This window comes from Crocodylus siamensis, chromosome 6 (assembly GCF_052110815.1).
Source record: "Crocodylus siamensis isolate JL-2025a chromosome 6, ASM5211081v1, whole genome shotgun sequence".
NCBI lineage: Eukaryota > Metazoa > Chordata > Crocodylia > Crocodylidae > Crocodylus > Crocodylus siamensis.
The window spans coordinates 83,358,387-83,373,702 of NC_143400.1; the positions used below are offsets into that span (position 1 = coordinate 83,358,387).

At 47.3% G+C, this 15,316-nt stretch overlaps 2 protein-coding genes across 2 annotated transcripts; both read right to left on the minus strand.

Annotated features, from left to right (window-relative positions):
* Positions 1 to 494: 494 nt before the first annotated feature.
* On the minus strand, positions 495 to 6,471 carry LOC149863078 (uncharacterized). Its single transcript, XM_090054134.1, has 3 exons — positions 6,436 to 6,471; positions 5,377 to 5,946; positions 495 to 613 (listed from the first exon to the last, which is right to left on the minus strand). Exons 1-3 carry the CDS (start codon positions 6,469 to 6,471, stop codon positions 575 to 577), a joined length of 645 nt encoding a protein of 214 aa, XP_089910260.1. The 3' UTR covers positions 495 to 574.
* Positions 6,472 to 6,653: 182 nt separating this feature from the next.
* Positions 6,654 to 11,314, minus strand: ACTRT3 (actin related protein T3). Its single transcript, XM_090051069.1, has 2 exons — positions 11,112 to 11,314; positions 6,654 to 7,572 (listed from the first exon to the last, which is right to left on the minus strand). Exons 1-2 carry the CDS (start codon positions 11,312 to 11,314, stop codon positions 6,654 to 6,656), a joined length of 1,122 nt encoding a protein of 373 aa, XP_089907195.1.
* Positions 11,315 to 15,316: the final 4,002 nt, after the last annotated feature.

Sequence of the window (15,316 nt, forward strand, 5' to 3'; positions counted from 1 at the left end):
AAACCCACGTGTCTCACACACACACACACACACACACACACACACTGTTAAACCTCTGCACAGGAATAAATTTCACCCACAGAAGCAACCATTGGCAAGTGGACTGAACACAGGACAAGGTAATAGGAACTACCAAAAAAGTATCCCCCATTAACTGTGGAACTGACATGTGGCAATAGGCAAGTCTCTGAACCTCTCTGTGCATGAAGTCCTCTCCACACCAAAGGAAATAAAAGTTCTGAAGCGATTTGCAATGACACCAAGGTGTTACCCATGTCTCAGCTTCTCCCTCCATGGACAATACGCAAGTATTCACACAGCACTTCAAAGATATTAATTGCTAGATGTTAAGTATTTAATTTTGCTTAAGTACAACAGTCCAGACAGAAAGCATCGAAGTAGCTTATTTTATGTGCAAATAATATCTATGTATCAAATAAGATATGAATAAAATATTATAGAATTTGATAATGAAAAAAGAAAGGAAACAGCAATTCCACTGAAAGAAGCTTTATTTGAACTCTGACAACTGATAAAGGGACTGGAAACTGAGTCTGTACACAGCCCTCTGGCTTTAGCTTCCTGAATCACACTTCAAGATGAAAAAGGAGACCTGTAGAAAACAAAAAGTACATAAACATGAAATCAAAACCTGTGCCTCAACAGTTCCTCGTTTTCACTAAATATGCACAGATTATGTTGTTGCATGGCATTTTACATATAAAGATTATTTCTAAACATCACTATGATGTTTTTCTTATTGCTTTTCTGATGACATCACAACTACATTTTAGGTTGTATATACCTGCTGATTATAAGTCTGCAGACACAATTGGGTCAAAAGTTTTGCTGATGTTTGGCCAGATCTTTCAGTAGTTAAACAGTCTCTGAATAAAACCATTCTTTGTCTTTAATAACTATTATTTCTCTTTCAGATACTTTTTGTTCTCACAAGTAACAACTAGTTGAACGATTTACTATTGTAGTACAATATTAAATTCTGCTTGCATTGTTCTTTAAAAGTTTAAATGTACGTGGTCTTTAAGATTTTTTTTTTTTTTTTTTTTTTTAAATGTTATTGAAATTTACATCAACCACGACAGCAAAAAACACTTAGCTTTTCCAAAACGCATTTCAATCACAGGTTGAAGTGCTTTAAGTTAGTCTTCGTGAAAAATTATGCAATTTCCTTAAGTGATTTTATACTCATTCATTAAAATGGTGCAACCCCTTTGTAGATACTATCTTCAAAAGATTTGAAACAGTCTTTTGGTAGTCTTCCACGTGTCAGTAAATTAAACAGGTACAAACTAAATTAATGTAATATATTTTCAATAAATACAAGGTGATCTACACGTCAAATAGAAGCCATTTTAACCAAATCAATTTAAGATAAGCTAGTGCAGCTTCATGTAAACAAGCCTTTAGAGGCATGGTAGAGCATTATCATTCATATTTTGTTGGCAGGGGAACTGAAGTTATGGGACTGTGTTACTTTAGTCCTGAGTCAATAGCAGAGCCAGGGACAGAACATAGTTCTTGGGTCCTTGGCCCACAGTCACAAAGTAAAGCTGGAAAAGATGCAGCCAGAACATGTAAAAATAGAGAAACATATCTGCATATTTGGAACGCACTTCTCTTCTCTTACACAGAGAACAGAAACTATTCAAACCCGTAAGATTAATTTTATTATATAGCATTCTACTGTTCTTTACAATAAAGTACTTCCTACTGATTCAACTGTTCTTTAGATATTGTACATTTACACTTCTTCCAAAAATGCATTGCAACAAATTATCTTTAGTCTGCTATGGGACTAAGGAGTCACATCTGAGAAGCTATCTTCATGAAGCTTTCTGCTGCATCATCTCCTCCAGCACTCTTCTGTCTACCATCACTTTGCAATAATCTACCTATTTAAAGCCACAGGCTTGCAACTCCCCCTTTAGGGAGATGGGGTTTCCCTCAAGGCACATCTCTGATAAATTTAATGAAACCTCAAGTTACACATATTTTAGTTTTTCCAAAGGGGTGGAGCAACTGCATGCATTTACCTGTCAACAGGGGGTAGCCTAGATACCTACTGAGGCAGTGGTGGGCCAACCCCAAGCACACGTACCATAGTAACCCAGGCAGCCTTTGTATGTAGCACACAGATGGGGCAAGGAGTGGCAGACAGGGCAGGGAGCAGAAAGTACAGCAACAGATCAGACAGGGGAAGAGAATGAGGGGGAGCACTCAGAGAGGGTGCAGAGTTAAGTTAGGAGAACAACTTTCATTAAGTGCAAAATGTTGGGCCCCCACCTTGTAATAAAGGTAGGTGCAATCTTAGAGAGAACCATCTTACAAAAAAAGAACAAAACCAAAAAAACCTGAAACTTAATGAGATTCACATGTTCAGCACTGAATAAAATACACTTAGAACATGACATAAGGTAGGAGATGCCCCTCTGGCAGACCCGTTTCCCCAAGTTGCAGACTCTCAGTAGGTACTGTTTGCTGCCAGTTGTTTTGTTAAGGGAAGAACCATCAAAAGTGATTTCTTTGATTCCCTGCAGTGGCTGCCACTTGCAAATAGTTTTAGACTCTTAAGGGGAAAACTTGCTGAGAGCTTCAGTTATTTTGATTCCTGAAAAGCCACAGTAGTGCTTTTTAGAACCATTTCTGTGGTAAAACATTAAAAAGGCCGGGAAAGCAGCTGCATGCAGCGCAACCGCGGTTGCTGAAAATTTTCCCCCGCTATATTTGTTGTACTCATCAGCAATAATGTACCAAGGAAGCCATATTAAACAAAAACTGCTTACTGCCATAATCCAATGAAAGCAAAACTGAATTAATAGATTTCCCAGTTTTGTAAAGCTGTGAAGTCTGTGAAAATTGTATGTGCAGAATATAAACTCCTACATGCATTCAAAAACATTAGAGTTTCAGGTTTATTATTACTGAAAATAATGGCCAAAGTCAACTTTGGTTTCAGCCCCATTAAAAGAGAATTACTACAGTAATGGATATGACCCAGAGCTCTCCATAGTGCTATTTAACTGCTGTGACAACAGGGGAAGAGAAAGGAAACTCCTGAAAGAGAGAAGGTAGAACCCTTCTTACAAAAAAAAGTTACTTGGGTACATTTTATTACATGTTTAAAAAAACCCAAAAAAACACCTTAAGTAGCAGCAAGTCCTAGAAGAATTATTTGACTGTTGTGAACGGACAGCTATAGCTGAGAAAACAAAAAGATTATTTACCAAAGTTAAAGCAAAGGCATGTACAATTGTTACTCTGGGAAAAAAAAGCAGTGTAGAACAAAGGGAAAACTACGTGTTCATTTAGGAGAACAATTTCATCATAAAGTGCTACATATAACCAACACTCAAGCCAGACAGTGCTGTATGCATTTTCAAAGGCACAGGGCTCTTACTTTTTATTTTATTGATGGAGGACATAAGGCAATTTTCTTCCTATTGACCCATTTTTTTTCCCTTTCAAACAACATGCAAGTAGCCTTTAGATGTAAAGAAAGAACTTGCCACTAGGTGGCACCCCTCATACATCTATTAAGCTACTGAACTGCAGAGCCAAAGGGAAGGTAAGTGTGGATCAGGTGTAAGGCAACCAGCCACTGGATGATGGATGGTAACTGCAGTAGAATTCAGGCCATTTGTTGCTCTGTGATCAGCGTTACCAAGTCTGCTTATAATAAGCAGAATTGGGCTTGTTTTGGTTTTTTTAAGTCATGTTTTGAGTCACTAATTGATAAGCACCCCCACTCCTCTTTGAAATGAGTTGGGCTTGTTTTTAAATGCAGTGCTGTCCCCCCCCCGCCACCCCGGGGGCAAACGCTTGAGAACAGTGTCTGTGACAGCAAGCCAAGACCTACCAGGAAATGTGATCCTCCTCAATAGTTAGAGAGAGACCACTAGGTGTACACCTAATTTAGGACAGGGATTCTCAACCCCCCGCCTATGGAGCTGTATCATCCAGCCTACAGGCTCCCCAAGGGTCAGGAACTTTGGCAGCAGGGGAGCAGTGACAGTGCTCATTACTGGTCCCCAATGTCAAACCTCTGAACTTGTGGGGGAGCCCTTGGACCAGAGAACTTGGCCTTGCACACCAGATCCTGCCAGTACACAGCTGAATCAGGGTGGCGTGTGATCAGGGCCACAGAGTCCACACCACCCATCAGGTCCACAAGATCTGCCTGCTAATGACACAAAACAGCAGTAGGCACTGAGGCTACAGGTTAAGAACAAGGTGCCATACAAGGACACCAACAAGAAAACTGCAGCACAGCTTGGGTCCTGGAACACGCAGCTACTTACCTGTCTGCTTAGCAGACAGATCTTACACTTGTCCCATGCTTCATCCTTACACAACACTAGGGGGGCACCAATAGATTTTTAAGGCCAATACTGATAGCCAATATTTAAGGAGGCATATTGGTTGATACTGATCTGATTTCTGATACAGCTGCCGCCAGCTGTAAGTCTGGTGTGATGGAAGGGGGCAGGGGGGGGAAGAGAAGCGGGGGGGCACATCAATGCCCCCTGCAGTGAGGAAGGGGGGAGGTGCTGCCCAGGCAAGGTGAGGGGCTGGAGCTACAGCTCGTGGGAAGGGGGTGTATGACTCCCACTGCTGCTTGCACCCCAGGAGGGCATGGGGGTTGCCCCAGATCCGCACAGGGCTCTTCTTGGTGGGGGCTGCGATCGGAGTGAGCACCGGTGACACTGGAGGGTGCTGTATCTCAGCACCGCTGTCACCAGGCACAGCCTCAACTCTTTCTGGCATGTGGGTGAAGATACAGCATTAAGCTGGATAGCTGGATGAAATTACGGGTGCAAGTAGCATCCTCCCAGCGCCTGCTCTGAGCCCAGCCCCAACTCCAGCCCATCCTGCCCCACACAGACCCAAGGGACACACGCCACCCCCCCCCCCCCACACCTGAGGTGCAAGCTAGAGGTGCCCTGAGCCACGGCTCCAGAAGCCACCCCCCACGCCCCTTCCACCACACCAGACTTACATCTGGAGGCAGCGCAGCACTGGCATTTTATCAGCCCAATTGGGCCATCAGACCATTATCTGATGCAGCCAGTTTTCTTTCTATGGGTACCGCTCAGGTCTCAGACTGGCTATCAGCGCACCTCTAGGCAACACACACGGTTACCTCCCAGCAGGTCTCCGTGCTCGGCTTGCGGGGATCACAGCTGCTCCCCTCCACCTGCCGCTCTCCCCCAAGGTACCCACAGCTCCTTGGGGGCTGGCGCTCATCGCGCAGGAGACCCGCTTGCACGTGCGACCGCTCACAAGGCAACAAATCACCCTGAGTCTCGTTTCCTGGAAGCCTTGTGCTCCAAGGGTGCTCCCAAGCCCTGCTCCTACCTGCGCCGCTGGGCTCTTGGATCCAAGCGCTCCCTGCCAGGCACGGGCACCCCTCAGGGGAAGAGGGGCAGAGACGGGCACCCCTGTGAAGGCAGAGGTGGGGGGCACCGTGAGGCAGGGGCGGGCCACGTGCGCACGGAGGGGGAGGGCGGGGTCGGCACGTGCCCCCCCACAGCACGAGCACGTGTCGGAGCAGAGGCCGCCGCGCGCCCCACAGCTTCGGGGCGGCGGGTTGAGGCCGAGGCCGCTCCGTTGCTCTGCTGGCCGCCGCCCGCGGGGCGCGCAGAGCCGGACTCTTGGCGGCAGCAGTGGCGCGGGCCGGCTGCCGCGGCCCCGGCGGGCACGGGAACGGGGGTGGGATGCAGCCGCCACCGCCGCGGAGGGGCCAGGGGGACCGGCGGCCGGGCGGGGGCGGCGCCGCGCTGACGTTTTTTGGTTGGTGGCTCCGGCCTGCTCCCGCCGCGCGCTGAAAGTCAGCGAGGAAAACAGCGCGTGCACGCGGGGAGCGGCCCAGCGCCTGTTAGGGTTAGAGTGGAAGCGCCGCCCCCTGCCCCGCCGCCGCACTGCCCCCTATTGCCCCCAACCGCCGTTTATAAAGGCTCGTCTGCCCCGTCCCTCCCGCCGCGCCATTGGCCGCCGGCGCGCCTTCTCGGCTCCTATTGGCGGGAGGGCGGGAACGGCGCTTTGGCGGGAGGATTGGAAGCGCCTGGGCCCGCCCCCCCAGTGGAACCTCGGGGGTTGGCTGGAGCCCCTCTCCCCCCCCCCCTCCGTGAGCCCGGGCCAGGGAGTGGGAGCGCTGGATCGAGCTCCGCAACCACTTCCGGGAGTACCACAGCCGCTTCTGTCAGCGAGACTGACCATGGGGGACCGCCTCCCCCATCGCTGCCTGGTCGCTGGGGGGAGGATATGCCCCCCTGACTAAGGTGGCACCAGTAGCCCGTGCTCCTGCCTGGCAAGATATTTTGGCAAATAGCAATTTCCATTAGAAATCCGCGTGGGACAGGGATGATATTTCCTCAGCCCATGCTGCTTGCTTTATCTCAGCTGCTTGCTGCTGACCTGGGGAAAAGGCATCTGCATAAAAGCCGGGCCCATTTAGGACCTGTTGGTGAAGGAGTGTCCCTGAACAAGCACACCTTGAGTTTTATTGTTTTATTAAGTCATTCACAAAGCAATACTTGATGGCATAAGCCACTGTTGCTTTGGGCTCATCACTGCGGAGCGTCTTTCTGTTCTTATCACACGTTTGGCCAGATCTCCTTAAAAGCGCCTGGGTTTTAGAAGCACTTTCTGTGCACTATGTTAGGCCCCACTTCCATGTACTCTGCCATGGTGACCCACATCTTCTCGAAGGCCGAGAGGGAAGAGAGGATGGAGCCACCCATCCAAACAGAGAGCTTCCTGTCGGGGGGAGCCATGATCTTCACCTCCGTGTCCGCGGGGACCATGTGAACCAACTCTTTGTGCAAGCGTTCAGGCAGGCCAGGGAAGAGGCTGGAACCACCAGACAAGATGATGTTGGAGAAAAAGGAGGTCCTCAGGTCAATGTCACACTTCATGATGGAGTTGAAGCAGAGCTTGTCAATCCCTGGTGCCTCCATACCGATGTTTGATGGGCGGAAGAGGGTCTCAGGACAACGGAACATTTGATTATGGACTTTAACAACCTGCCCGTCGGGGAGCTTGTATGTTTTCTCCACCTCAGCAGGCTTTTTAGTCATCTCCTCCAGTGGGGTCAGGGATACGTAACACAGGGTCTCCTTCATGTCCCGTACAATTTCTCTCTCAGCTGTGCTGACCATGGAGATACCGCTCTCCTTCAGAATCCGCATCAGGTAGTCTGTGAGGTCACGGCCAGCCACGTCTAGTCGCAGAACTGCGTGGGACAAGCAGTAGCCCTCAAAGATTGGTACGATGTGGGTGACACCGTCACCAGAGTCCATCACACAGCCTGTGGTGAAGCCTGAAGCATAAAGAGCCAGCACAGCCTGGACAGCCACATACATGGCTGGTACCTGGAAGCGCTCAAAGAGCACTTTAGTCATATGTTCTCGATTAGTGAGTGGGTTTAGTGGTGCCTCAGTCAACAGTACTGGCCTCTCACTCGCCGCTATCTTCAGGTCATTATCATAGACATTCTTCCATACAGCTTCCATATCTGCCCAGGATGTAACAATCCCATGCTCCACTGGGTACCTACAGGTGGTCAAATGGATAAAATAAAATGGCAGCATTCCCCTACTCTGGTCACCGTGTCCACAGTGCCCACACAAGCCCCATTCATCAGGTCAACCTTGCTAAGTGCTTCCCAGATACAGCGTGTTATAAAACGCATATTGCAGACAGAATGTGAGAGGTAAAGGGCAATGATTAAAGCCTGCTGGAAGTACTGGATTTTAGCCTTATGAAAGCCTTGCAAAAATTCAACAGCATCAGCTCCAGTAACACTGGGACCCATGTGGTATACTGGAAGCCAGCACTCTCCTAAGCACCGTGTTGATCCCTTCAGTTCTAGAGGGCTAGATGGCAAGGTGATTAAAACATTGCTGGTGCCTTATGTATAGTAAGTAATACTTCAAATTTTGCTGAGCTCACTGCTCTGGTCTGAAAAAAAACAAGATACTGGGAAGTAAGGGTGTGAACAGACGGTGTGTCAGGTACTCTGTAAATGTATCCCACGTGCACACTCTTCCTCTTCAGGAAACATGAGGTATCTTATTTCAGTTCTGCTGAGGGACAAGTTACCTTGCATTTACCATGGGGGCCAGAACATGCCTGGAGGCTGTTACAATTTATAGCCACCGAGATATAAATTCACATCTTAGCTTATGTCACACCCATGTATTCAAGTAGCCATGCCCTAAACAGAAACAAAGAACTAGATCTGCCATTGCCCTGAATCTTTTGCAGTCACTTGTACCTGGGCAAATTAAGTGAAAAACGCTACCTATGAATTTTCTGCCTATTTTGCACTCTGTTTCAACTGGTGTAAGTGACGGCATAAGTGTGGTGCAAAGAAGGTTCTGGGTTTAAAAACAAAGTTTACCGAGTGTCTAGATTAGCATTTCCACTCCCACTTATTAGCTTGAAGTAATGATCAATACATTCGTTTGATGTAAGATAGCACCACAAACTCATCTGGGCAAGGCTAGAGCAGTCCTTGCATTTGTCTTTCCTTTTCTTTTCTGTCTTGTTCTTTCTTTGTTATCTCCAGTTTGCCATTCTCCTTTTCTATTTTAATTTCTTCCAAATCTCTGTGACGTTCTGCCTCCTCACCTGATGCTTTTTCCTTTGGTGCTTCTCCTTCTGTGATTCTTCCTTTTGTGCTCCTTTTTCTCCATCATATCTTAGGAGCATTGCTTTGCCTAATCCCAGAGTTTTTCCTGTCCCCCTTTTATTCCCCTTACTGCTGTTCTAGTCCCTACATATGCATAACCTTCCCATTTCACTATAGCCACAGTAGAGAACAGAATCTTTTCAATTTACAATAGTGGTAGAGAGTAGTAAACTATAATGGGGACAGAGTGTGCTTTCTATAAAACAATTCAGCGTGTTACACACTGAGCTTCCATTGTAAAATGGGTACACTCACCACAAGCTGCAGCTAACCAATTCCAGAATGTCAGCAGATGGTCTATACATCATTAGGCAGAACCCTGTGATTTGGGGGAAAACTGGAATCTCGGAAGTGGGACACATGAAGCCCTTTTCTTCTTTTTAAGCAGAGCACAATTTCCAGTTGTACAATTGCCTGAAGATCACAAAAAGCAGTTGTAGCAACCAGTGCCTTCTAGCACAATTGCTTTATCTTGACTCAAGCTACTCTCCCAGTAGAGATTAACATGCAGATGCCCAGAATGATTTCCCTGCTGGGCAAAAGGAAGAATAAAGGACCCAAGGGAAGGGCAGAAAATATACCCCAATGTGGGAAGAAAGGGGACTGAAGGAAGAAAGACTTGGGGATTCTGGTAAGGGGAGAGGATAGAGTAATTTGCATATAGTCAAGTTAAAAGGGATGGACCCCTTGGTTCCCAAGGGGGCTGGAAGAGAACAGAAATGAACACAGAGGTAGTGGCATGGGAAGAGGACGTAATGGCACTATAAAGGGTGTGGGAGTGCTGGCTGAACCACAGGTGGTGAGGGAAAATGGAGAACCTGGTATGAGGAAGGATAAATGAGGGGCATACAGACCTCTTTGAGGAGGAATATTTGGGAGAGTTGGAGGGATGAATGCAAGGAGCTACTTGGAAGGCAAAGAGCTTGGCCTGCAGGCATGTGCCACATGCATCCTCTTGCAATCCCTTAGTTCCTAGCTGAGAACTCCAGGCAGCAGTTTGTGCAAGTTGACATTTGCCAAGGTTGTGAAGGCCTCACACTCAACCTGATGGCACTCTGCTGTCTGTCTGTCTGTACCTAATATACTAACTTTTTAATGCCAGATCCATTCATTTCCAGACTTTCAGGAAATATTCTGGGCACCAGTAAGCAGAACCCAACTGATTTTGCCGGAAACTGGCAGAAGAAATGGAGGATTGAAACCACTTGTCCTCTGTTTTTCAAAGCTGCAGCTTCAAGTACTTCTGCTACTGTCTGTAGAAAAACCTGGTACTATGCCTATGAATGACTTTCATTACCCTTGCTCATCCTCTCTGTATAAGGGAAGTGTAGGCATCTCACTTCAGAAAAAGAAAACTCCTGTGCATAAAATCGTAGGAGCTCCAGTATTTCCACACAAGACTGAAGTGAGGAACACTGTGTGTGACACTGCAGAAGCAGAATGTTCCTACTAGAGTGTGCAGATGCAATGCGGGACGGGGCAATGGTGACATTTTTGCTCTCTCTCAGCCCTATAACATGCCTGATGCATGAAGAGTTCACCTGTCACAATGAAGTGAAATTGCAACAGTTTGCAACACCAGTGAGCCACTGCAAAACTTTTAGTGGCTGAACAAGGAGGGCGTTACAGGCTATAAGGATAAACCTCCAATCTTCCAGCAATCCCCACAGCTCAGCTGCAAAAGTCCTTAAAGGATCTGCTGCAGCAACTATCAGACTGATGGTTTGGGAGCATCAGCCTGTGCTCATTCCCTTTCCTGTACTACTTTTTCTCTCTTCAGTCTCTACACTTCGGGGGGGAGGGGGTGTTGGTTTCTTTTCTTCTGTCTAGTTTTGCTCCACTTCTCACTTGTTGGTCTGTGTCTCATTTTGCATAGGGCAGCAGCTGCCTTCCTCCTCCTCCCTCCAGATTCCTAGTCCTGTCCCTTCTGCAGGTCCTGCCAGGATCAAACATTTCAGTAACTCACACATATGAAACTCAGCTAGGATAAATCAATTCTTCCTCTTCCAAACTCTCTCCAAAAGGAAAGCCAAGGCAGAGGACTGCTGGCTTCCCCCTTATTTAGATCCCAGCCCCCCTGTTCCAGCCTGCCCTACATTTATTTAGTGAGACTTCACTCCCCTCCCTCCCACAGTGGTAATGGCACCTGACAAAGAAAAGCTTAGGGAAAAGCCTGTCCACTGTTTTGGGAGCCATCTCTTCTGTGGGCAGAGACAGCCCCCATTCCTCCTTGGTGTCTAGTGGACATATCCCACTTGGTTTGTTTCCCTGCTTAACACCTTTTAGCCATCTCCTTCTTTCCACCCTGCCTTGTCCCCCTCTAGTACCAACGGGGAAAGACCCTGCCTTAGTTTGCTCTCCTCTTGTACCTGTGCTTTGTACATGCCTTTATTGATACCTGATGGAGAGGATCCCTCTCTTGGCCTGTGCCTCTTCTCCAATGTAAAGGGTCTTCTGGCCAGCCCCCAGCATCACAGCCTTGACCTTGGGCCGTCCTGTCACATTGGTGTAGATGAAACGAGGCTCCTTGTCCCCAGATATGCCTGCTTTGATCAGCCCGGACCCATTGTCTATAACTACAGCTGTTGGTAGATCCCCCATCACAGGCGGTGGTTTTCCACCTGCCTCTTCCCATTCAGGTCACTGGAGAGAGTGATAAGATTGGCAACATGTTATCTTTCCCTCCTATTGTGACAGAAGTCTATGTAGAGATAATGACTTGGTTGCTATGACACTCCCTCCCCCCTCCTCCCCCCTCTCAACAAGCTAAGTAGGGTCTGCTTTGGTCAGCACTTCACTGGTGGCTTTTTAAGATTATATCAGAAGGTGCAGAACTACCACTGAGATCCACAAGGTCTAAGATCCAACAGACAGTATTCTCCATCGTATCTGAATTCCCTCCGCTTAAAACAAATAGCAATTGGAAAGTTTCTGGTAGAATTAAAGGAGTCTCTTTGCATCTTTTTCAGGGTTATTTCTTAGCAACCTGGAGATGATAGCTTTTCGAACATGGATAAAGTACTCCCTATAGATATATTTAATAAACCAATTTGTGAGTTGTTTGTTAAATTTGGTTTAACATTGGTTTGTTAAATTTGAAGAGAACTGTATTCTTGGAAATAAAAGACAGATGCATTTTATTGCTAATCTAAATATGCCCTAAATATAACAAGTCTTTTTTACTGTTTATTTTATTAATTTTACCTTGTTCAAGATTGATGTTCTACTTTCTTTTACTTACAAACTATGACCAAGATTTTGCACTGCATATCATGTATGTGCATCCAATTTCAGTCTCAGGGCCATCATTTTCACCATTTCCCAACATGATGCAGCAGAGTTTTAAAAGCAGATATTGCATATTTTGTTTTTTATTTGGCTTTTCTGTTAGTATGTTTTTATGGGGGGGGGGTTAATTCCTGGCAATATTCCTAGAGCTCTTTGGTATTATAAAAGTTTCAATCTGAATTCAAATTTGATTTGGTAGGCTATCCTTAATGCTACAGTGCCAACATTTACTGAGTCCGTTAACTGGCAAAAATAACATCAGTTAGAAGTAAAATAATTACTGTAACTTATTTGCAAAAGACACATCTTCTATCTACCATCCATTCAATAAAACAAAAAACCTAAACACTCCAAATGGTGGTGTGCAGGCCAGAAATGAGGACCTGGAAAGGAAACTTGATTTATTATTTTTCCCTCTTTACGAAAGAACATATTGACCATGAAAATAAAGTCCCTTCCTCCCCAGCCTGTTTAAAGTAAAATATTTATATGTTTAAAATCATTAAGGAAGTCTTTGAGTACATCACAGCCTCAGAGGACTAAAACAAATGTGTATGGCTTTTATTGATTTTACCAAAGCCTTCGACTCTGTTATCTCTGGGGCTCGATGGAAGACCTTGCTGAAGTTTGGCTGCCCAGGGAAATTCATCACCATCCTAAGACTCCTTCATGACCAGATGACTGCCTCCATCCTACGCAGTGGCTCCACTACAGAGCCCTTTGTCTTTTAACCTAGCATCAAACAGGGCTGCATGATCACACCAATTTTGCTTTCCATTTTTCTTGCAGTGATCAAGATGCTCATCCATGACTGCCTGCCACATGGCATTGGCACCGAGTACAGGATCGAGAGGAATCTTTTCAATCTCTCCCACCTCTGTACCAAAACCAAAGTTACATCAGTGTGGATTGTGGAACGTCAGTATGCTGATGACTGTGCTGTTGCTGCATATAGATGTCATAGATTTCACAAATCGTTAGGGCTGGAAAGGAACTCGGAAGATCATCGAGTCCAGCCCCCCGCCCCCGGGGCAGGAAGTTGGCTAGGGTCAAAGGATCCCAGCAAGATAAGCGTCCAAACACTTCTTAAAAGTGTCCAGAGTAGGTGCTTGCGCCACCTCTAGAGGGAGTCTATTCCAGACCTTGGGGGCTTGGACAGTAAAGAAGTTTTTCCTTATGTCCAGCCTAAAACAGTCTTGGAGGAGTTTATGACCGTTGGAACTTGTCAACCCTTTGGGCACTCTGGTGAACAGGTGTTCCCCTAGGTCCTGATGCACACCCCTTATATACTTATAGGCTGCTACCAAGTCACCCTGGAGCCTGTGGAGAAGGACTTACAAACAGCTCTCTTAACCTTTTCTCTCAAGCATACCAGTGGCTGGGACTGATCCTGAACATTGGGAAAACTACAGTGCTTCACGAGCCTGCTCTGGGCCAGTTAATTCCTTGCACAAAGATCCTCACTGGCGAGGAGCTGGAGAGTGTTGAACACTTCGCATACCTTGGCAGACGTCTTACAGAGAAGGTCAGCATCAACAAGGCGATTCATTATAGGATCCAATGTTCCAGCTCTGCCTTTGGAAGACTGAATCATCATGTGTTCACCAATCACACCGTCAGGACTCAAACAAATCTCCTACTATATAAGGCTGTGGTAATGCAAACTCTTCTGTACAGTTGTGAAGCTTGGGTGGCCTACAGGGACCACCTGGAAAGTCTGGAACGCCTTCACCAGCACTACCTCTGGAAGATCCTTGGCATAAAGTGGGAGGATCATCACACCAATGCCAGTGTCCTCACTGACACTAACACCACCTGTATGGAAGTGTTGATTATTCAGCGTCAGCTGTGGTGGACAAGGCCATGAATGCTGCATGCCCCCAGAGGCTGAAGGGACACAGTGACAGGCAGCAGCAGTGGTATTGGCGGCGGAGGCATGGCAGCGGCAAGCGGGGAGCTCCCGCAGGCAGCCGCGGCAGTGGCGGCAGGGGGGTGGCAAGTGCCATCCGCAGAAGCCACTGGCCGTGTCACTGGTGAGGGAGGGGCAGTGGCAAGCAGCAACTGCCCGCAGGTGCCGCCAGCAGCATCAGTGGTGTTTTTTGCAGGAGGTGCACCACCAGTGGGCAAGGCAGCGTGAGCACATCCCTGATGCAAAACAACCACTATTCCTCCAAACTCAGCCAAGGACGAAGCACAGGCAGGCGCCAGACGAAACGCTTTTAAGGACACCCTCAAAGCAAACATTGAGACATGTGGCATTGACTCCATAAATTGGGAAAAATTAGCCCAGAAGAGGGCTACCTGGTGACGCCTTGTGAGAAAAGGTCCATCTTTCTTTAAGGAAAACCCTCTCCCTGGAAGCAGAAAAATGACAGAAACAGAAGGAAAGACAACAGATCTGAGAAATCCCTGGTCTGACCCTCCCTTTAACCATCACCTGTGGCATTTGCCAGAAAGTGGCTCTAGGGTCGGCCTCAGTCTTCAATCGACTCATTTACAACCCTTTACTTGAGCCATGGGATTGTGAGAGATCCCCAGCAACCAGGGAGACCTAAAAGCCCCAGCTCCTTTGTTCACACCAGAAGCTGGGGAGGGTAAATGTGACTATTCCAGCCTGGTGCCACCCCCCATGGAGAGATACCAGGCCCAGGGAGGGGAGAAGCAATTGCTCCTCCTCCCCAGCGGGGCCTGTGTTCCCAGGCAGGGGTGGTGCTGCGTGCTCAGGAAAGGTGGCGTAGAGCATGGCTACATGCGGACTTTACGGAAATGGTAAACTCCTCCCTGGCTTCGCTCCTGCGGCCATACTGCTGAGGGCAAGCGAAATTCTGGGTCATCCAAGCCCCAAGTCTCTGGGCTGGGGCCTGCACTAGGATGCCTGCCATAGGATCTGGAAGTATCTGAAGCCCCAGGCGGGGTGGAGCAGGGCCACACATGGTTCTTGGATGATTCAAATGGATTTGGACGTCATCTGGCTAATTTGACATGAGCCATGAAAAATGTTCCTAAAAAAAAAAAGGCTACTTGTTCTGGAGCCTACCCTGAACTTGCACCATGATGGGCCACGGCAGTCTCAAGGTGGCTGGGCAGTGCCATCAGTATCCGGCTGAGCCTGAGTCTAGTCCAGGCTTGTGCAAGGATCTGAGTGGAGCCTTTTCTTAAAAAGTCTACACAGAGGAAGCTTCTCGAGTAACACGTGCTGGCGAAACGCAGTGATCAACATTTATACATCATAATAGACAAATCTTAAGTTTTCCGAGGATCAGGCTATCAAGCAGTAACATAGGGGTAGCATTTCAAAAGGTGTGTACGCAATGA